This window comes from Ornithorhynchus anatinus, chromosome 17, assembly GCF_004115215.2.
Source record: "Ornithorhynchus anatinus isolate Pmale09 chromosome 17, mOrnAna1.pri.v4, whole genome shotgun sequence".
NCBI classification, from domain to species: Eukaryota; Metazoa; Chordata; class Mammalia; order Monotremata; family Ornithorhynchidae; genus Ornithorhynchus; species Ornithorhynchus anatinus.
In genome coordinates, this window is record NC_041744.1 from 4,119,628 (window position 1) to 4,143,504 (window position 23,877).

At 47.4% G+C, this 23,877-nt stretch overlaps 1 protein-coding gene across 1 annotated transcript in view; it reads left to right on the top strand.

Moving 5' to 3' along the window:
* Positions 1–23,877, top strand: part of PITPNM3 (PITPNM family member 3) — a 207,156-nt gene that overhangs the window by 131,639 nt on the left and 51,640 nt on the right. The window contains 4 exon segments of the mRNA XM_039914417.1: positions 12,522–12,711; positions 18,518–18,637; positions 19,628–19,812; positions 22,972–23,144. Coding sequence (XP_039770351.1) covers positions 12,522–12,711; positions 18,518–18,637; positions 19,628–19,812; positions 22,972–23,144 — 668 coding nt within the window.

Here is a 23,877-nt window from a genome sequence, read left to right on the forward strand (position 1 = left end):
TGTACTAAGCGCTTAGATAATCCCAGCTCTGCCACTCTCTGCTTTGTGAGACCTTGGGCAAGCCACTTCTCTGTGCCTCGGTTATCTCACCTCTAAAATGGAGATCAAGGCTGTGGGCCCCATATATGCCCAACCTGACTATCTTGTGTCTACCCAGTGCTTAGCACACGCCTAGCACACAGTAAGCACTTAGCAATTTTTTTTTAAGCCCACTGTCCTAAATACTGGGGTAGGTACAAGATAATAAGAACAAGCACAGTCCCTGTGCCACATGGGGCTCACTGTCTAAATGGGAGGGAGAATGGTTATTTTATTTCCATTTTACAGATGGAAAAACTGAGGCACAGAGGAGTGCAGTGACTTGCCCGAGGTTGCACAGCAGGCCAGTAGCAGAACTGAGACCAGATGCTGAGTCTTGTCATGCCCAGTGCCATGTACTTTCCACTAGAATAAGCTGCCTCCTTTTTTTGTTTGCCTACGGAAGGGCAAGCAGTCTGAGGGAAAAATGTTGGGCTGCTACAATTGAAGATGAACTCACGGTTATATTGATTTACAAGGGCTGCAACCCTAAATAACCAAGGGCCAAATTCCATCTTTAGGCTCTCTGCTGCGTGAGAAGCAGGGTGGCCTAGTGGATAGAGCACAGGCCTGGGAGTCAGAAGCACCTGGGTCCTACTCCCGGCTCCACCATTTACCTGCTGCCTGACCTTGGGCAAGTCACCTCACTTCTCTGCGCCTCTATTACCTTGCCGAGAAAATGGGGATTGAGACTCTGAGCCCTCTGTGGGGCAGGGACTGTGTCCAACCTGATTATCTCGAATCTACACATAGTAAGTGCTTAATAAATGCCATAAAAAAAGAGCTAAACTAATCCAGGTAGCCGACACACGTCTTATACGCCATGCAGGGTAATCTCCCGTTGGTTTTAAAGTTATCAGCAGAGGCTCTAGATGTTCCAAATGCCAAGTCAGTGGGAAAAAAATTCGATCCAAGCCCAGATCGACTGCTCCGCAGATTCTCCGATCCCGGGGTCTTCCCTCTGTAGAACCGAGCCGCCCCCCCCATCTCTGTCGTTTCCCAGAGCCTGCTCGCTGCTGTAACTGCAGCAATCAAAATGTAATAAATCACGACAGGGAGAAGGGAATCTATTCCAAGACTGCGTCACAGAATTGAAAATGGGTTATAGCTTTCTTGAGTCGCCGCTCCTGCCTCAGTCCCCGGCCCCAATTCTCGAGTTTTATTACAGGGTAAAGGGATCACCTGGAAGAGGAACGGTTTTTAATAAGCTCCCAAGGATGTCGTACCATTTGTCAGCAATACAAGAAGTAATATTTTTTTTAAGCACTTTAATAACCCTGCAAGAAGGAATGGACTTTGTCCAGAGACCAAAGTGCTTTTTGCACAGAGCTGCTGGTGTTTTTTTTATGGCATTTAAGCACCTACTATGTGCCAAGCACTATAGGTACAAGCTAATCAGGGGGTAGATACAGGCTGATCAGGTCCGAAACAGTCTGTGTCCCACACGAGGCTCAGATTATGAATCCTCATTTTACAGGTGATGCAACTGAGGCACAGGGAAGTGAACTGCCTTGCCCAAGGTGACACAGAAGTCAAGTGGCAGAACCAGGGCTAGAACCCAAGGTAGTCAATCGTATTTTGGGGGCGCTTACTGCACGCAGAACACTGTACTAGGCGCTTGGGAAGTATACCTTCTCACTCCCAGCCCTGTGCTCTATCCACTAGGCCGGGCTGCTCCCTTTAAGTACATATAGGCCCAGGATTGACTTCCAAGGCTTTTCTAGTCTTGACTGAGAATCTGCTCTCAGTACAGAATATAATAATACTATTAATACTGTTAAGTGCTTACTATCTGCCAAACACTGTACTAAACCTTGGGCCTTAGAAACAGATACAGGTCTCACGGGCTAAAGAGAGAGAACAGGTTGTGAATCCCCATTTTGTGGATGAGTAGACTGAGACCCAGAGGAGTTGTGCCAGGCTCAAAGAGACACTGAAATGGTGGCAGGTGGTAGGCCGATTGACATCAGTCGGACCTTCCCAGACTTCCTCTTTCGTGGGTTCCATTTCCCCAGTTTTAAAAATAATTCCGGGAAGGTTTTTAAACCGCCGCAGAAGCTGACAGTGGGCTTGAAAACACCCTTCTCCTCCTGTCAGCTTCCAGCGATCGCCCTCCCTGTAGGATCGGGAGAAATGAGATTATGAAAGGTACTTACTCTGACCGTCTTACCCACTGGATATTGTGAAAGGTACTTACTCTGACGTTCCTACCCCGAACGTAATGTATCACTCAAACTCTCCAAGCAGTTGAATGCACGAAGTTGTATGCGCTGAAATTGAAAGGTGAAAGGCACAGAGAAATGGGAAGCCGACAATGGGTGATTTGCGTTCAGTGCTGTGAGTCACACAGCGCTAAGAGGCTTTGTTTTCCACACCTCTTATTTCTCCTTTCATTTGAAGGGGCAGCTACCTCGCGTGAGCATTCATTCAGTCAGTTGTATTTATTGAGGCTTACTGTGCGCAAAGCACTGTACTAAGCACTCGTGACACTAAACAGACACACTCCCTGCCCACAACGAGCTTGCGGTCTGGTGTGGTCAGTCTCACCCTTCCAGGTTCTGCCTGTCCTCATTAATAGCCCTCTGGTGTTTCTGCCAGTGAGAACTCAATCAGTCGATCGTTGTTTTTTACTGAATAATTATTTAAAAAATTATAGTATTAAACACTATGCGCAAGGCACTGTACTAAGCGTTGGGGTGGGTACAAGCAACTGAACATTTCGTGTGTGCAGAGCACTGCTGAAGCACCTGGGGGAATATAATACAACAGAGTTAGGCCCATTCCCTGCCCACAGTGAGTTTACAGTTTAGAGTGGGAGCAGACATTAAATGTAAATACACAATTTATATTATGCAATATACGGATATGTGCCTGGATGCTGTGAGGCTGGAGTGTACCAAGCAGTATACTAAAGGGCTTGGGAGAGTACAGTAAAACAGAATCGGTAGACATGTTCCCTACCCAAAAGGAGCTTACAGTCCAGAGGGAGAGGCGGACATTAATGATTGATATCAGCGTCGACAGACTATACCGACCGCTAACCGTTCATAGAGCACTTTACGTCCTGCCTACTGTGTGCAGAGCTCTGTAGCGAGGGCCTAACAGGAAGAGTACTATGGTCAGAGTTTCCTGGGTGCCGAGCACTGTACTGAATGCCCCCTGTGTCCAGGGTATTAGGCTCAGAGAATTGAGGAGCAGAGTGTTTATCTTTCTCCTCCAGATTTTAAGCTCCTTTGAGAAAGAACTTCCATCTCTCTCTCTATATACGTATATAGAGAGAGATCTATATATAGACAGAAAATTATGGTATTTAAGTGCTTACTATGTACACACAAATATACGTGTTTGTATGTATGTATATATATATATATGATCACAAATGCATATAATAATAATAATGACGATGATAATGGGGTATCCATTAAGTGCTTACTGACAAAAACTCCTCACTATTGGCTTCAGAGCTCTCCATCCCCTTGCCCCTTCTTACCTCACCACCCTTCTCTCCTTCTCCGGCCCAGCCCGCACACTCCGCTCCTCTGCCGCCGCTAACCTCCTCGCCGTGCCGCGTTCTCGCCTGGCCCGCTGTTGATCCCTGGCCTACGTCCTACCTCTGGCCTAGAATGCCAATTTGAGGAGCCTCCTCAAATCCACCAAACAATCCCTCTTCCCCGCTTCAAAGCCCTACTGAAGGCTCACCTCCTCCAAGAGGCCTTCCCAGACTAAGCCCTCCTTTTCCACAGTTCCCCCTCCCTTCCGCATCCCCTCGACTCACTCCCTTTGCCCTTCCCTCCCTCTCCCCGCCCCACAGCACTTATGTAAATATGTATATATCTATAATTCTATTTATTTATATTGATGCCTATTTACTTGTTCTGATGTCTGTCTTCCCCCTTCTAGACTGTAAACCCAGTGTGATCAAGGATTGTCTCTCTTTATTGCTGAATTGTACTTTCCAAGTGCTTAGTACAGTGCTCTGCACACAGTAAGCACTCAGTAAATACGACTGAATGAATGAAAAACACTGTACTAAAAACTGGGGTGGACACAAGAAAATCGGATTGGACACGATCCCTGTGCCAACGGGGACTCCCAGTCTCAATCCCCATTTTACAGATGAGGTAAATGAGGTCCAGTGAAGTGACTTGCTCAAGGTCACACAGCAGACAAATGGCAAAGCCGGGATTAAATCCACGATCATCTGATTCCCGGGCCCGGGCTCCATCCATCACACCTTGCTGCTTCTCTGTTTCTCATGCTGTTGCATGTGACAACAAATATGATTTCAAATAACCTAGAGAGGAGGGAATAAGAGTAGAGCTCCTCCCTGGAGGAGCATAGTGATCGCGTCCTCCTTGGGCTCGGCCGCCTCGTCACAGATGGGTAATGATGGGTCTCAGGGGGAGAATGTTCAGACAACAGATTGCAAGCGAGGCCCATAAAAGATGGACCGTTCTCTGCCAGCCCAGTGAATTTGATTCTCCGAAGCCCCGAGCAGTCCAGGTGGGCATGATTTTATAACTCTTTTCTTCCGAGGTACGCTGAAGTCACACATTCTCCCCCACACGTTCTCTCATTTACTCACACGACCTTCCTCGGATCTGGGATCTAAGAAACAGGGCCAAGGATTGGTATCCCCAGAGAAGTAGCCTATCATCCAGCTATCAATCAATCAATTAATAGTGTTTATTTTTATTATGTTTTTTTTTTTTAATTGTGGGATTTGTTAAGTGCTTACTATGTGCCAGGCACTGTTATAATTGTTGGGGTAAGATACGATGTAATAGGGTTGGACTCAGTCCATGTCCCACTTGGGGCTCACAGCCTTATTCCCCATTTTACAGAGGAGGAAACTGAGGCCCAGAGAAGTGACCTGTCTGAGTCACCCAGCAGACGATTGGAGAAGCTGGGTTTAGAGCCCAGATCCTGACTCCCAGACTTGTGCTGTAACCACTAGACCACACTGCTTCCCAAGGGCTTATTGAGAACGTACTGTGTGCAGAGCACTGTACTAAGCGCTTGGGAGAGGACAACAGCCTTGGTAGACATGTTCCCTGCCCTGAAGGAGTTTGCTGCCTCGAGGGGGATATCAATCAGTTAGCGGTATTTATTATTTATTATTATTATTATTTATTGAGCACTTACTAAGGGCAGAGCATGCTACTGAGCAGTGGGAGCACCGTATTAAGTACAGAGCATCTCGACTTGGTAGACCCTATCCAACGGCAAGATCACTTGGAGAAGCAGCGTGGCTCAGTGGAAAGAGCCCGGGCTTTGGAGTCAGAGATCATGGGTTTGAATCCCGGCTCTGCCACCTGTCAGCTGTGTGACTGTGGGCCAGTCACTTCACTTCTCTGGGCCTCAGTTACCTCATCTGTAAAATGGGGATTAAGACGGTGAGCCCCACGTGGGACAACTTGATTCCCCTGTGTCTACCCCATTGCTTAGAACAGTGCTCTGCATATAGTAAGCGCTTAACAAATACCAACATTATTATTATTATTAAGGTTGGATCACCCTAGGTGGGCACTTTGGTGCCAACCTTATTAAAAACACAGCTACTCCAAGAGACCTTCCCTGACTAAGCCCTCATTTCTTCTTCTCCCACTCCCTTCTGCATCTAGGATTCGCACTCTTTATTCACCTCTTCCTCAGCCCCGAAGAATTTATGTACATCAGCGTAATTTCATCTGTTTATACTGATGTCTGTCTCCCCCCTAGGGCGTGAGCTCGTTGTGGGAAAGGAACGTGTCTACCAACTCTGTTGTACTCTCCCAAGCGCTAGTGCAGTGCTCTGCACACATTAAGCGCTCAGTAAATATAACTGATCGACTGATTGGTGCCTTAATTCTACTCTGCTGGGAAGACAGGATGATGTTGACGATGGTGGTATTTGTTCGGCGCTTACTATGTGCAAAGCACTGTTCTAAGCGCTGGGTGGGGGGGATCCAAGGTGATCAGATTGTTCCACGTGGGGCTCACAGTCTTAATCCCCATTTTGCAGATGAGGGAAGTGAGGATTAGTGGATTAGAGCCCGGGTCTAGAAGTCAGAAGGACCTGGGTCCTAAGCTCAGTTCTACCACTTGTATGCCGTGTGACCTTGGGGCAATTAATTAACTTCTCTGGGCCTCGGTTACCTCATCAGTAAAATAAGGGATTCATTCATTCACTCAATCGAATTTATTGAGCGCTTACTGTGTGCAGAGCACTGTACTAAGTGCTTGGGAAGTACAATTCAGCAGCAAATAGAGACAATCCCTGCCCACAGTGGGTTCACAATCTAGAAGGGGGGAGACAGACATCAAAACAAGTAAATGGGCAATTACGGGGATTACTACCATGAGCTCCAGGTGGGACATGGAATGTCTCCAACCTGATTAGCTCGTATCTACCCCAGCGCTTGCCTGACACATAGTAAGTTCTCAACAGACACCATAAAAAAATGAATACCATCGACTGGCTGATTGATTGGTGGTTTGCAACCTGTCATCCTTGTCCCACATAGAGCTCTGTGAGCCCATCATTAGGCAGGGTTTGTCTCTTTCTGTTGCCGAATTTTACATTCCAAGCACTTAGTACAGTGCTCTGCGCATAGTAAATGCTCAATAAATACTATTGAATGAATAGAGCTCCCAATCTTAATCCCCATTTTACAGATGAGGCAACTGAGGCCCAGAAAAATTAAGTGACGTGCACAGCAGGCACACGTCAGAGCCGGGATTAGAACCCAGGTCCTCTGAATCCCAGGCTCGTTCTCCTTCCCCTAGGCCAAGCTGCTTCTCTTGCGACTTGACGGTAGCTGAGGTGAAATGGCTGCCCTGATGTAGTTGAATACAACTTGTAGGTACAGCAAGGTCAAGAGAGGGAACTGTACTTTCCCCCAACCCCCCGACTCCCACCTTTCTGATTTCTGTTATCTAGTGACTTGACCCAGTATTGATTTTTAAGTTCCCAGCTTGTTCAGAAGTGAAGTGGTCCATTAAAATATAATGCCTCACAAGCTTGAACGGCTTCTGAGGTTTTCTGATGGAAATTACGGCTGCAATATAGCATGTGCTGTCCAAATTAACCTTTGTAAAACAGACCTGGAATCCGGGGGAGAGGATGGAGATGAAAGGGTAAAACTAGAATATGACACTTAGTGAAATGACACTGAGGTAATGGGATGGGGGTCATTCTTGACAACATCTGACAGGATGAAAGAGTGGGGAAATGTTTCTCTCATTGGGATAGTAATGAATTTCATTTCCACTGTATTTGGGATTCATTCTGTCACCTTCCCCTTTGTTTGGATGATGAGAGATGACAAAAGGTATTCAGGGCTTCTCTCCCAAACTCAATGTAAAATTGCTCCCGGTCAAAAATTTCCCTTTTTCACCTTTGCCAAGGTGGTAAGCTAACAGGTTGACAGCTTCTCTTCTCCTTCTGCAATGAAGTTGCCCTATGGAGCCTTCTCCAGAACCAGAGTGGCTTAGTGGAAAGAGCCCGGGCTTGGGAGTAAGAGGTCATGGGTTCTAATCCCTGCTCCACCACTTTTCAGCGACTTTGGTCAAGTCACTTAACTTCTCTGTGCTTCAGTTACCTCATCTGTAAAATGGAGATTAAGACTGTGAGCCCCACGTGGGACAACCTGTTCATCTTGTATCTAACCCCAGCGCTTAGAACAGTGCGTGGCACATAGTAAGCGCTTAACAAATGCCATCGTTATTGTTATTATTATCTCCTATGAATCAGTTGGTCACAGGCTTGCGACTGTCTTGGTTTCTCTTTTTGTTTTTCCTTATGGTATTTGTTAAGCGCTTACGATGTGCCAGGCACTGTACTAAGTGCTGGGTTGGACACAAGCAAATCAGGTAGGTTACAGTCCATGTCCCACATGGAGCTCCCAAGTTTTTATCCTCATTTTACAGATGAGGTAACTGAGGGGCAGAGAAGTTAGATGACTTGCCCAAGGTCACACAGCAGACAAGTGACGGAGTCAGGGTTAGAACCCAGATCTTTCTGACTCGGGGGACCTTTCTCTATCCATTAGGCCACACTGCTTCTTCTTGCCCTTAACCAAAGACCTAGACCCGATACCTCACTTAATGGAAACTTGGCCAATGCCAGAATATTGCTATTCCAAAAACAATATCAAGCATCTTCTAATATAACCCCTCCCTGTTCTTCTCCCGTCCTCCCCTCAGAAAACACGTTAGTAATGGTGTTTATTAACATCTTAATCTGGAACCGAGCACGGTGCTAAGCACTGAAGGAGCCATTTGATTCATTCATTCAGTCAGTCAGTCATATTTATTGAGCGCTTATTGGGTGGAGAGCACTTACTAAGTGCTCCGGAGAGTAGGATACAATAAACAGACATATTCCCTGCCCACAACGAGTTTACATTCTTCATAGTCTGTGATGAGAGGCACAGTTCAGTCGACCTCCAGGTGGAAACTTCTGGTTGAATGGCAGAAACAGTGAAGGGAACCAGGAGAGCTGTATTTTCTGGAATTTGGGACTTCTGGCCTTGCTGAGACTTCCCCACTGTCCTATCCAGTCTCCGGGAAAGGCGCACTTTGACATATGGATGCTTGGAAGGCCTCTAGCCTCTTTCGTCGTCACTCAGCAGAGTAGCATCATGATCCACCAGAAAGAGCATGGGCCTGGGAGTCAGAGGACCTGGGTTCTAATCCCAGCTCTTCCTCCTGCCTGTTGTGTGACCTTGGTCGTCACCTCATTCTCCTGGGCCTCAGGTTCGTCATTTGTAAAATGGGGATAAAATACCCTTTCTCTCTTCCTTTTAGTCTGGGAGCCCCATATGTGACAGGGGTGGTGTCTGTCCTGACTATCCTACCCCAGTGCTTAGTACAGTGCTTGGAGCATAGTAAGTGCTTAATAAGCACCACAGTTATTATTATCACCATTATTATTGTTCACCAATCACCCAATTCCAGACTCCTTTCCCAGCCACCCAATCCCTAGCTCCTTTTCCAGACCATCCGATCCCCGATTCCCTTCCCCAACCACCCGATTCTTGATTCCTTTCCCAAACCACACAGTGGGGTGTTTCCAGTGGGAAGCATTGTTAATTGACAAATTTCTGTCTAGAAAGGCAGTTTAGTCCCTGAACAGAAATCTGCCGTGTTTTCTTAGGTCACACAACGTCCATCACTCGAGAACTTTAGCCCAGACAAAGGGTGAGAATGTGCACAGTCACGGAGAGCAGAATGGCACTGCCGTTTCTAATGGCGGGACTGTTTTATTTTGGGGCACCTCTCATGTCCTTACTTACGTTATTGCCGCTCTAGACACAAAGGCACTGAAACGGTCCATGTTATCTGATGGGACTTCAAAGGTTACCTCATTTTTAATCTAGGAATTTGCTGCCAGGTTCTCTGGAACCGAAAATGTTTTGATTTTATTTTCAGTTGAACGCAGATATATTGGGCTATAATTCAATGTAAATATGGAGGGATCAGGTGGAGAGTTTGCCACAAGATTAATCTGGCAGCAGCTAGACCTTTTAGTTATTGAAGAGTAGGACACGGTACATGGGATAATATATCATCATAAAATTCCGCGGCTCAATTACGCCTTTACCCTGCACCGAGGCAGTTAAGACTCACTGCTAAACCTTACCGCTCTGTGACGAGAGTAATATCTTGTAGATTAAATTTCGTATCCTAGCTTGGCAGATTCAAGCACCCCAGGCTCAACTCCTCCCCAGCCGAATCCTAGGGTAAAGGATTCAGATCGTGGTAGATACTTAAGGCTGGCCGTTAAGGAGGAATACTTATCGTCTTTGGAGGTCAGTGCCTTCATAAATCCTTCTGGAGATTGTGCTCGCCCGCCCACCACCCCCGACTGTACCCAGAAAAAAATGTATCTGTGCTTGTTTGATCAACAGAGCCCGTGTAGCTAAATAGGAGCGTGAGAAGTGAAGATGGGAGAGGAAAACTTGTTCCGTGTAAGCTCAAGTTGGAAGAGATGTGATCCTCTAACCAATCAATTAGTAATATTAATTGAGTGCCTAATGTATGGAGAGTGCTATAGTAATTGCTTGGGAGGGTCCAAGAGAGTTAGCAGACCCAATCCTTTGCCCCTGAGGACCGTATATTCTAGTTATTGTCATCTAAACCCAACAAATGGGCCCTATCCTACTGAAGCAGAGTTCACTCCTTAGAAAATGGATATATTTAGTCATGAAGCTGCTATTGAGTCCGTTTAAAGCCGACGTTGTCTTGCAAAAGAGGTTGCGGTAAATAGGGAAATTCTTTCTTGCCTGAGGTATGCTGTCAGTGGCTTCCGTAACGGAGCAAAAATCACCACTTGCATCTTGCCTCTTGGTTTGAGTTGGGCTTACTGGAACGGTCTTGGTTTCATAAGAAGTGCAGAGTGAGGCTGAAATCAGATAACACAGATCAAACTCAGTAAGAGCTCGGTGAGAACCATTGATTGATTTGATTTAACAAAGCCTAGCTGGAGTACCCAACCAATCAATAAAGGGCCCCCGTAAACGCATTATCCATTCACCAAATCCCTGGGTTGGTTTTTCGTTGCAGGTTCTGTTACCCTTCCTCTATCCTAGAGTATTTTTCAGGTGGAAACATCTTCTGAGTTCTGTTGTTTCTTTCCCTTGCTTTCATCAAATTCTTGGTGATAATTCAGCCTCTTTTCCATGTAGTAATAGGAGCAGTAGCAACATTTACTGAGTGCTCTCTTGCACTGGTTAGTGCTTAGTACAGTGCTCTGCACACGGTAAATGCTCAATAGATATGACTGATTGGATTAGGCACTAAGGAAGTACAGAATAACAGAGAATACAGAATAGCAGAATAAAAGTGACACATTTCCTTCCTACAAAGTGCTTATACCCTATCGTTGGTATTTTAATGTTGGTATTTTATTAAGCGCTTACTATGTGCCGAGCACTGTTCTAAGCGCTGGGGTAGACACCAGGGAATCAGGTTGTCCTACGTGGGGCTCACAGTCTTAATCCCCATTTTACAGATTAACTGAGGCACAGAGAAGTTAAGTGACTCGCCCACAGACACACAGCTGACGTGGCGGAGCCGGGATTCGAACTCATGACCTCTGACTCCAAAGCCCGTGCTCTTTCCACTGAATCATGCTGCTTCTCAAAAGGAGTAGGAAAATATATACCGTATTGTCAAAGTACATTAATTTAAGCATATATAATGTATATGGGCTCAAATTATATATATTTTTGCACACACACATCCATTTGCACCAGAGTGTTAAGAAGGGGACCTTGAATTGCCTGGATCATAGAGAAGCAGCGTGGTACAGTGGAAAGAGCGCGGGCTTGGGAGTCAGAGTTCATGGGTTCGAATCCCGGCTCCGCCACTTGCCGGCTGTGTGACTTTGGGCAAGTCACTTAACTTCTCTGTGCCTCAGTTACCTCATCTGTAAAATGGGGATTAAAACTGTGAGCCCCACGTGGGACAACCTGATTACCTTGTATCCCCCAGCGCTTAGAACAGTGCTTTGCACCTAGTAAGCGCTTAACAAATACCACCATTTATTTATTTTATTTCTAATTAATGTACTCAAGCCGGGAGTTGAGAAATCACGAGAAACAGCATGGCCTAGCTGATATTGCACGGGACCGGTAAGCGGGGGACCTGGATTCTAATCCTGGCTCTGCCACTCGCCTGCTGTGTGACCTTGGACAAGTCGCTTAACTTCTTTGGGCCCCAGTTTCCTCATTTGTAAAATGGGGATTAAAGACCAGTTCTCCCTCCCTTAGACAGTGAACCCCAGGGGAGAAAAAGAGTGGGTGCGATCCCACGATATTGTGTCTACCCCAGAGCTTTGCACAGGGCTTAGCACATAGTAGGTGCTTAACAACTGCCACCACCATTATTGTGATGATTATTCTCATTCATTCATTCATTCGATCGTATATATTAAGTGTTTACTGTGTGCAGAGCACTCTACTAAGCACTTGGGAAACTACAACACAACAATAAACGGTGACGTTCCCTGCCCACAGTGAGCTTGCAGTCTGAATGGGAGGTGCAGATAGCAATACAGATCAATAAAATTACAGCTACGTACGTAAGTGCCGTGAGGCTGGGAGGGGGGACGTGCAAAGGGAGCCAGTCAGCTTCTGTCCTTCTACAACCCAACCCGCACGCTTCGCTCTTCTCGTGCTCGCACAGTGCTCTCGCTGTGCCTCGATCGCGCGTGTCTCTCCGCCAACCCCTAGCCCACGTGTTGCCTCCATCCCGGAACGCCCTCCGGGATCTGACGGACGGTTACTCTTCTCCACTTCCAAGCCCTCCTGAAGGCACGTCTCCTCCCAGAGGCCTTCCCAGATTAAGCCCCACTTTTCCTCATCTCCCACTCCCTTCTATTCCCATTCCCCTGCAGAGGCCGCTGCCACTCACTCCCTTTCCTTGGCTGTTTTTCCTCCCCGTCCTTCCTCCTTCAGCCTGAATCCGTACAGCTACGACGAAAATTGCCTCAGCAGCAGCGAAGACCACGTTCCCCTGGCAGCCTTGCCTCTGCTGGCCATCTCCTCCCCACAGTACCAGGATGCGGTTGCCATGGTGATCAGCCGAGCCAACCACGTTTACAGCGAATTCCTCAAATCTCCAGATGGGATTGGCTTCAACGGACAGGTAATGCCAATCCCTCTCTTTCACCCAGGGCCGGTTAAAGGATTGACGATGACGATGGTGTGTGTTAAGCGCTTACCGTGTCCTGTACTGTGCGCTGGGGTGGACGCAGTCCCTGCCCCGTGTGGGGCTCACAGTCCCATTTTGCAGATGAGGCACAGAGAAGTGATGGGACTTTCCCAAGGTCACACAGCAGAGGGTGGAAGAGTTGGGATTAGAACCCAGGTCCTTCTGACTTCCAAGCCTGTGCTCTTTCCACTATTCATTCATTCATTCAATAGTATTTATTGAGCGCTTACTATGTGCAGAGCACTGTACTAAGCGCTTGGAATGAACAAGTCGGCAACAGATACAGTCTCTGCCGTTTGACGGGCTTACGGTCTAGTGGGGGGAGACGGGCAGACGAGAACAATGGCAATAAATAGAGTCGAGGGGAAGAACATCTCGTAAAAACAATGGCGACTAAATAGAATCAAGGCGAGGTACATTTCATTAACAAAATAAATAGGGTAATGAAAATATATACAGTTGAGCCATGCTGCTTCTCTACAGTAGAGGTGGTTGTCACAATCCCTGGCCGCAAGAAGCATACAGTCTAGTGGAGGAGCGGACAATCTCTAGACAGAAAGCCACCTTCAGACTGAAGAATGTTGGACGATGTTAGTTGCTGGGTGTAGGAATGAAAGTCCAGGAGGAGACAACTGGGAGCTCTTTGCTTGGTGATAAGCAACTTTTGAACAAGAATCATGCCGACTAACTCTACTGTAGAGAAGCAGAAGCTGCTCCGTTGTCAAGAAGCAACGTGGCCTATTGTACAGACCCTGGGTCTTTGAGTCAGAAGGACCTGGGTTCTAATCCCGGCTCCGCCACCTGTGCGCTGTGAGACCTCGGGCAAGACGCTTCACTTCTCTGGGCTGCACTTTTCTCATCTGTAAAATGGGGTTGAAGATATGAGCCCCGTGTGGACTGGGTCCAATCAGGTTGAATCTTCCCCAGAACTTAGTATAGTACAAATACCATTTTTTTTTTAAACTGTGTCCCAAGTGCTTAGCCCAGTGCTCTTCATATAGTAAGCGCTCAATAAATGCCATTAATCGATTGATTGATCTGTGCTGGGCCTCTGGGTTCACCGTCTCCCGAGGCCAGCGGCGTGGACATATGTGACCAGTCCACTGGGTCTTAACTGTGGAATCGTGCTTCTAGGGCTGGGATTAGGGTTTCTATCTTGGCTAAGGCTCTCACTGATACCAGTGACAGTTTCAGACACGGAATGAGCACATCAGTTGTCCCTTCAGGCTTGTTGCCAAAGTACTAGGGGCTCCAAAATACGAAGTCTGGGGAAAAACAAAGAACGGCACGAGGCAGCCCCCGGAGTTTCTGAAAATAGCACCGAATGAATTGTTGAGGCGAATAATTTGTTAGTGTAATATCAATAATAGGGTTATGCTACAGCCCATCAGAAGCTTAAAACTACATTTGGTTGGAAGCCAGTTGAATATCCACAGTGAATTACTGTGGCCTGGAGCACAAAAAAATTTTAAAAATTACCCTGGTTGGAACAATTATGGTAGGTGAGATTGATGGTAAGAAAAATGATACCAATTACAGAAGTAATTACAGTAATAGGCAAATCTTCCCAAAGAGCTGGAATTTACTGAGGTTTGTTTTTCTTGATGTCAAGACCCCTTGAAAGATTGGGGGTTTTTAATTCTGGGGGGGGGGGCAGGTCTGTTGTTGGCTGACATGAGTATCTATCTTTTTGGCAAATGAGTGTAAAATGACCCACATTTGTCTTATGAACTTCCGTTGTAAAGGCATTTAGGTGGGCTGGTTGAAGGAGCAGTAATTGGGAGAAAGTGGGGGATACATAAGGGGTCAAAATGAGAGCTCTGTTTCCAAAGCCCCCTGCTCTAACCTCTCATCTGCCAGGGCTGGAAAGATGAATGCAGGGGGTGGGCCCCGTGATAAAGGTTTCCTCCCTAGAAAGAATCATGAGGGAAAAAGCTCAAAAGGGCGAGATTAGCCTTGATCATGTAACAGGGAGAAGTGAGTGGAGAGATATGGGCGACCTTCCCTACCATGGGTGTAATAATAATAACGATGATTGGGTTTGTTAAGCGCTATGTGCCAAGCACTGTTCTAAGCCCTGGGGTAGACACAAGGTTATCAGGTTGTCCCATATAGGGCTCAAAGTCTTAATCTCCTTTTTACAGATGAAGTGACTGAGGCACAGAGAAGTGAAGTGACTTGCCCGAAGTCACACAGCTGACAAGTGGCCGAGCCGGGATTACTACTGATTGCCGCACTAATTGCTTGGCAACATACAAGTACTTTCTGCCATTGAGTAGCTTACAATCCAAGCATTACCTAGATTTTTCCAGAGTTCAGGTGTGATCACCCTAGAATTAGCGAGCCAAGTCCTCCTGGAAACCTTTCTGGATCCAAGATAAAGAGAAGAGGGGAGCAGGGTGGAGGAGAGAAAATCAGAGAGGAAGATGGGAACGGGGTGCCATATGAAGCGGGGTAGGGTTAGACGTGAATGGACGGACACCCTAATAATCATAATTACGGTATTTGTTAAGTGCTTACTATGTGCCAACCACTGTTCTAAGTGCGGGGATAAATACGAGGCAATCAGGTTGTTCCACGAGGGGCTCACAGTCTTAATCTCCATTTTACCGACGAGGTGACTGAGGCACGGAGAAGTGAAGTGGCTTGCCCCAAGTCACACGGCAGACAGGTGGCAGAGCAGGGATTGGAACCCACGTCCTCTGACTTCCCAAGCCTGTGCTCTTTCCACTAAGCCACACTGCTTCCGGTGACACCCTAGTGATAGATGGGGTGGTTGGAGAAGATAAAGAAGGCGTCATTTTGAGCCACCAATTCAGCCAAATGGCCACGCTGGGCTTAAGTGAGGGAGAGAAAGACCTGGGGTGACGGTGTTTTCAACCTTCAGAAGACTGTTGTGTGGATTTCATTTACACAGAAGATTGCGTTGCTCACCCGGAGCTGATGGGTACTTCCTTGTCCGTCTTACTTTCCAGTTGCTAGATTCTCGGCTGCTGGAATCTCTAGACTTTAAGCTCACTGTGGGCAGGGAATGTGTCTGTTTATTGTTATGTTGCGCTCTCCCCAGTGCTTAGTAGAGTGCTCTGTACGCCGTATACGCTCAATAAATATGACTGCATGAAGTTCAGATGCCAACACATACCAATCAATGATCCCAAAGCAGTGTTTGGATGGACACCCCAGGGGTTTAAAAAAGAAACAAAAAAATTCCCCCCTGAAGCCATTCTGCAGAGATAGTTTAGTAAGAGAGATAGGTAGCCCCTCCACAATATTTTTTTGGAAGCAGGGACCTTGCTAAAATGTGAACTCCTCCTCTAGACTGTATATATCTTCATCACCCTATTTATTTTGTTTATTTTGTTTAATGAGATGTACATCACCCTGATTCTATTTATTTGCCATTGTTTTTATGAGATGTTCCTCCCCTTGACTCTATTTATTGCCATCGTTCTCGTCCGCCCGTCTCCCCCGATTAGACCGTGAGCCCGTCAAAGGGCGGGGACCGTCTCTATCTGTTGCCGACTTGTCCATCCCAAGCGCTTAGTACAGTGCTCTGCACATAGTAAGGGCTCAATAAATACTTTTGAATGAATGGTCTGTAAACTCGTTGAAGGCATGGATCGGGTCTATCCACTCGATTGCGTTGTACTCTCCCTGGTGCTTAGCATGGTGCTCTGCACAGAGTAAACTCTCAAGTGTTTAGCACAGTGCTCTGCACGCAGTAGACGCTTTGCCTGCTGTGTGACCTTGGGCAAATCACTTCTCTAGGCCTTAGTTACCTCATCTGTAAAATGGGGATTCATTCATTCAATCACATTGATTGAGCACTTACTGTGTGCAGAACACCACTTGGGGAAGTCATTCAGTCGTATTTATTGAGTGCATACTGTGCGCAGAGCACTGTACTAAGCATTTGGGAAAGTATAATAGACAATAGAATAAGAAACAGTGACATTCCCTGCCCACAGTGAGCTCACAGGCTAGATGCGGGGGGAGACAGACATCAACGCAAATACATAAAATTACAGCTATGCATTGTGAGTCCGTGTGGGACAGGGACTGTGTCCAGCCTGATTAGATTGTATCTACCTCAGTGCTTAGAACAGTGCTAGACATGTAGTAAGCACTTAAAAAATACTATCATCACTCTTATGATAATAAATACCATAATGACTCCTCCTACCCCCTTTCCTCTCCACCCAGACGGCTACCTTACCGCTACGGGCTCTGGTTATATCCCGGCTAGACTACCGTGTCAGCCTTCTCTCTGACCTCCCTTCCTCCTCTCTCGCCCCGCTCCGGTCTATTCTTCACTCCGCTGCCCGGCTCATCTTCCTGCAGAAACGATCTGGGCATGTCACTCCCCTTCTTAAACAACTCCAGTGGTTGCCTATCGACCTCCGCTCCAAACAAAAACTCCTCACTCTAGGCTTCGAGGCTCTCCATCACCTTGCCCCTTCCTACCTCTCCTCCCTTCTCTCTTTCTACCGCCCACCCCGCACGCTCCGCTCCTATGCCGCCCACCTCCTCGCCGTCCCTCGGTCTCGCCTATCCCGCCGTCGACCCCTGGGTCACGTCCTCCCGCGGTCCCGGAACGCCCTCCCTCCTCGCCTCCGCCAAACTGATTCTCTTTCCCTCTTCGAAACCTTACTTAAAAATCACCTCCTCCAAGAGGCCTTCCCAGACTGAGCTCCTCTTCCCCCTCTACTCCCTCTGCCATCCCCCCTTTACCTCTCCGCAGCTAAAGCCTCATTTTCCCCTTTTCCCTCTGCTCCTCCACCTCTCCCTTCCCATCCCCACAGCACTGTACCCGTCCGCTCAACTGTATATATTTTCGTTACCCTATTTATTTTGTTAATGAATTGTACATCGCCTCGATTCTATTTAGTTGCCATTGTTTTTACGAGATGTTCTTCCCCTTGACGCTGTTTAGTGCCATTGTTCTTGTCTGTCCGTCTCCCCCGATTAGACTGTAAGCCCGTCAAACGGCAGGGACTGTCTCTATCTGTTGCCGACTTGTTCATCCCAAGCGCTTAGTACAGTGCTCTGCACATAGTAAGCGCTCAATAAATACTATTGAATGAATGAATGGAATTGCTTGGTGACATGAAGGCTTTCTTAGATGAGAGAAATGATGAGGATAATAATAGTTATGGTACTTATTAAGTGGTTACCATGGACCAAGCACTGTTCTAAGTGCTGGGGTAGATACAAGTTAATCAGGTTGGACACAGTCCCTGTCCCACATGGGGCTCATACTCTTTATCCCCATTTTACGGATGAGGTAACTGAGGCCCAGAGAAGTTAAGTGACTTACCCAAGGTCACACAGAAGACACGTAGCAGAGGTGGGATCAGAAGCCAGGATCTTCTGACTCCCAGCCCTGTGCTCTATCCACTAATAATAATAATAATGTTGGTATTTGTTAAGCGCTTACTATATGCAGAGCACTGTTCTAAGCGCTGGGGTAACTACAGGGTGATCAGGTTGTCCTACGTGAGGCTCACAGTCTTAATCCCCATTTTACAGATGAGGTAACTGAGGCCCAGAGAAGTTAAGCGACTTGCCCGCTGTCAGCCGACAAGTGGCCGAGCCGGGATTCGAACCCATGACCTCTGACTCCCAAGCCCGGGCTCTTTCCCCTGAGCCACGCTGCTTCTCTATCCACCCCCGGGTGCCGCTCCTAAACCTGATTCTGCGGACACGGGCCCGACCCACACTAACCCAGTTGTTTTCCTAGGTGTATCTGATCGGGGACTGCGTCGGAGGTATTTTGGGCTTTGATGCCATCTGCTACAGTACCACTGTTGCCGGGGAAAGTCAGGACAGCAGTCGGAGAGGAAGCACCAGCAGCACACAGGTAAGAGAAGCCAGCCGAATCTTGGCATAGGTGACGGAGCCCGGGCCTGGGAGCCCAGAGGTCATAGGTTCGAATCCCGCCTCTGCACTTGTCTGCTGAGTGACCTTGGGAATTTCGCTTCTGTAAAATGGGGATTGAGACCCTGGGCCCCACGTGGGACAGGGATCGTGTCCAACCCGATTTACTTGTATCCACCCCAGCGCTTACTATGGTCCCCGCACATAGTAAGTGCGTAATGAATACCACAATTATTATTATTAGCTGATACTCCTGGGGGGCCTCCCAACTCTCAAGAAAGCAACTATGCAGTGCTGATGAGGTGTGAAGCAGGGTCGGGCTGCACTCTGGCCCGGACTGGATAATTTTTTAGAGGAAAATATAGATGTTATCCGTTGATACTTGAGAAGAAGCGTGGCCATGTGGAAAGAGCTAAGGCCTGGAAGTCAGAGAACCTGGCTTCTCTCTTCCGGCTCTGCCGATTGCTAGCCGTGTGACTTTGAGCAAGGTACTTCACTGTGCCTCAGTTTCCTTAACTGTGAAATAGGGATTCGATACCTGTCCTCCCTCCCACTTAGACTGCGAGTCCCATGTGGGACGGGCCGTGTCCAACCTGATTAACTTGTATCTGCCCCAGTGCTTAGAATGGTGTTTGTCATAGAGTAAGCTCTCAGTACAGTGCTGGCACCTAGTAAGCTCTTAACCAATGCTATAAAAAAATTATCCCCCCCTCCAAAAAAAAACCACTCACCCATCCTCAGCAGGGAAGATGCTGCCCTGTATCTCAAGCTCTGGGAAGGGGGAATGAGGAGAAGATCAAAGCTTCAACGCCAGACCCGTCCCCTAGAGAAACTCAAACTGAACGACAGTACTTAGAGCTCTTCCTTTGCAGGCGGCAGGTAACAGCTTGGGCGCGGAAGCCCCAAATCTGATGAATCCGGGGAAACCTGGGTCGCTTTTCTCTCCTCCCCTATATTCTGTTCATTATTAAAGGATAACCCCGTTTTATCGGAAGAAGATTGCGGTCTCAGTGGCAGTAAACGCCTAAGCAAAAGCAATATTGACATCTCGGGAGTCTCAGAGGACGAGGAGCCAAGGAAACCGTTGCCTCGGAAACAGAGTGACTCATCCACCTACGACTGCGATACCATAACCCAGCATCACGCCTTCTTGTCTAGGTAACCTGACTTTTGAAGACTCAATTAAACCCACAGCATTGGAATGCGACTTGGGCCATCGCAAACGCTCATTACCGGGGACACCGGAATGGCTGTTTGTAGGTTTCTTAACACATTTCTTGCCCAGAGCTGTTATTTCTGGACATTCCGCAAAGACCCGGGGAAGAAAGACTCTTACGGCCGGACTGACGTGTATTGGGTTGGGAGGTGGGGGAGAGGGTGTATTTCCAGAGGTCACTTGGTGCCGGGGAAAGAAGGCGATGAGTCAGTTTGGACTCCCCCGGGACGATTTAACAGATAGGACTTCTTGGAAGATTTGGAGGGAGTCATCAAATTTTCTCTCATCCGCCATCCCAAATAAGCAGACACAGATTTCTAGTACCAGTGGTGTTTACTTAACGGTAAAGTGAAGTTTTTCAATTTGGTCAAGAGCCCTATATATGAGATGTTTGTAGAAGATTAAAGGTGGAAGGTCTTCGTTTCCTTCATCCCCTTATCTGTCTGCTTGTGTCCTACTGACCTACTTGACTGCCTGCTTAAGTATCTGTTTCATCTGGGCTTTATCTGTCATGCTCTTCCCTTGTTTTTGATGCTGATGGAGCCTCAGAGCCCCATTTTCTGCTCCTGAATTTCAGTTCTGTGAAAGCTCAGGTTCTGTGCATCTAATGTATGTCTTTCTGGCCTTTTTGTTAGTATATTTCAAGGTAAATATATTCCCTCTCTTTCCCCTGCCCGTTTTTTTGATCATTACTATGGTACTTGTTAAGCGCTTATCATGTACTAAGTGCTCGAGGAGATTCAAGGTAGGCAGGTTGGACACAGTCCTCGTCCCACATGGTGCTAACAGTCTTAATCCCCATTTTACGGTTGAGGTAACTTAGGTACAGAGAAAGCCAAGTGACTTGCCCAAGGTCACACAGCAGACAAGCGGTGGAGCAGGGATTAGAACCCAGGTTCTTTAGCCGTCCAGGCCCATGCTTTATCCACTAGGCCATGCTGCTTCTCCTCTTTCTCTTCCCCTCTCTATCTCTCTCCAGCTGCTGTCAATACATTCTTTGTTTTGGGGGGGGCTTGTGCTTGTTCCTTTTGATTTGCCCATCTGTTATGCCACTGGTTTCTCTTCAATCACCCCCGTGTGTCCACCACATCTGCTCCAAAGCCAGTCCTCGACCCTGATTTTCAGCTCCAGGATCTGACCACTTTATGAGGATTTAGAGAAACTCCCAAGCCATCTCATGGGCAGTGAGCTCTGTCTTCCGTCCTTGAAAAATGTAGCTTTCTGCATCCAAACCCAATCCCCTGGCGCATCAGGGGGCACTTTATGTTTAGTCAGTCTTTCCAGCCCTTAATTCCTCCCCATCCCAAAATGCAATAGCAGGTCTCTGATTTAATTAGAAGAAGTAAATCTGGCTCAATTGAACTGTTTTATTGGCTCGTTAGTGTGCCTGCTGCAAAGTCAGATTTTGAAAAAGAAATGAATTACAAGGAGAGAGAACATTAGCATTACAGAAACCAGCCACAAAGCCCTCATTTTCAAAGTAGTACAGAATGGTTATAAATTACACATCCAATGGCTTTTTTTTTAGCCTGAGGGTAGATATGGTTTTCATAACAGCTTAGTGGGATAGGGAAGCATGATGCCCATTTTACAGAAGAGGCCCTAAAGGTGGGTAGTAACTCCTTCGTGTGTACAAGGGAGGGAGTAGCGTGGTGCAGTGGAAAGAGCACGGGCTTTGGAGTCAGGGCTCATGAGTTCGAATCCCAGCTCTGCCACTTGTCAGCTGAGTGACTGTGGGCAAGTCACTTCACTTCCCTGTGCCTCAGTTCCCCCATCTGTAAAAGGGGGATTAAGACTGTGAGCCCCACGTGGGACAACCTGATTCCCCTGTGTCTATCCCAGTGCTTAGAACAGTGCTCTGCACATAGTAAGCGCTCAACAAATACCACCATTATTATTAGGGAGTGGTGGGACGGTAGAAGGGGGTCCAGGTAGCCTGTCATCCCAAGCCTCAATAACCACCCTTCTCCAGAAGACTGTGGAGACCTCAGCCACTTTAGAACTGAGACTTGTAAACTCCTTGTGGGCGGGGAATGTGTCTATTTAATAATGCTTATTTAATAATGTTGGTATTTGTTAAGCACTTACTATGTGCAGAGCACTCTTCTAAGCGCTGGGGGAGATCCAGGGTAATCAGGTTGTCCTACCTGAGGCTCACAGTCTTAATCCCCATTTTACAGATGAGGTAGGTAACTGAGGCACAGAGAAGTTACGTGACTTGCCCACCGTCACACAGCTGACAAATGGCAGGGATTCGAACCCACGACCTCTGACTCCCAAGCCCGTGCTCTTTCCCCTGAGCCACCCGGATTCTCTAATTATTTCTCGTATTCCAGTGCTCTGTACACAGTCAGCGCTCAATATATACCTCTGATCGATTGAGACGATGAGACAGGGAAGCTCTGTTCTCAGAAACTGTTATTCAAACCAGCCAGGCGGAGATGATCCCTCAACAGCAGATTTCCAGAATCGGAGGAGGAAATAGTGTATTGTGTGAGCCGAAGGTTGATTGAATCCTCTGAGATTACAACAGTCCACTTTCCGCTCATCAGCCTACCCGAGTGTCCTGTGGAGTCTTTGAAAGAATCGGTTTCCTGGTGGCTGAGAAATTAACATGGGGATCTGGGGAGAACGCTGAAGATGGAAATCTGCTCAGTATTTTCTTCCTCCTCACATCCTGCAATAGAAAGACTCAGATTAAAATGAGACAGTAAACTAAAACTAGAGGAAGGCAGTTTCCTTCCAACCTGAATGGCACCGTACGTTTTGGACTTGGCTTGGTGCAGGTGGTTTTTTTTCCTCTGTACCTCTGGTTAGAGGTTCTGCATGGAGAAGCAGCTGGGACCTAGGGGACAGAGCCCGGGCGTGGATGTCAGAAGACCTGGGTTCTTGTCCTGGCTCTGCCTTCTCTGGCCCTCTGTCCCCTCATCTGCAAAATGGTAATTCCATACCCATTCTCCCTCCTGCTTAGATTGTGAGCCCCACGTGCGACCTGATCATCCTATATCTACCCAGCACTTAGCGTAGTAAGCGCTTAACAAATGCCATTGTTATTTCTCTTATTATTATTATAACTAAAGAGCCTCATTTTTCTTGCTCAGTATCCACTCGAGCGTGCTGAAGGAAGATGGGGATTTTCCACCAGCCGGCAACGCCCAGATCTTGGAGGTCAACTTGGGGCGGTTTGACTTCGAGGTGTCAGACTTCTTCCTGTTCGGGTCTCCCCTGGGCTTGGTGTTGGCCATGAGGAGGACGGTGCTTCCCGGGCTGGACGGTAAGGGGACGAAACAGATCCAGGTTTGAACTGTGCATCTCTGTACCCGCCCCCAGGGCAGTCTGCCGAGAATGGGCGATATTGGGTGGAGAAAGCCGACCAAGATTTCCCCTCAATCTTGGTCGGCGGTGTGATATCCTGCCACAGCTTCCTGGATCTTTCCTGAAGAGAGTGGAAAGAGCAATTTCTGTTAGCCAGGGACCACGAGAGTCTTAAGCTTCCCCTAGCATAGACATTCTGACTCCCAGCCTTGTGCTCTAGCCACTGCGCCATATTGAAGCCCTCTTTGACAGTTGAGGAAACAGAGGCACAGAGAACTGAAGTGAAGCAATGTGGCCTAATGGAAAGAGCCTGGCCAGATTATTTAAAGAGTTATGTTATTTTTGTATATTGATGTTTGTCTTCCCTTCTAGGCTGAGTGCTTGTTTTGGGCAGGGAATGTGTCTGTTTTTGCCACTTACTACAGTGCTTTGCACACAGTAAGCGCCTGGTGATACGATTGAATGAATGAATGAATCACATGATGTCAGTGAGAGTGTAAACTCCCTGCTTGATTGTAAATTCTTCGAGGGCAAGGAATATGTCTGCTTCCTCTACCGTATTCTACTCCAACAGGGAGCAGTGTGACCTAGTAGAAAGAGCATGGGCCTGAGAATCAAAGGAGGTGGGTTCTAATCCTGGTCCTGCCACTTGCCAGCTGCGTGACCTAGGGCAGGATGTTAAGCTTCTCTGG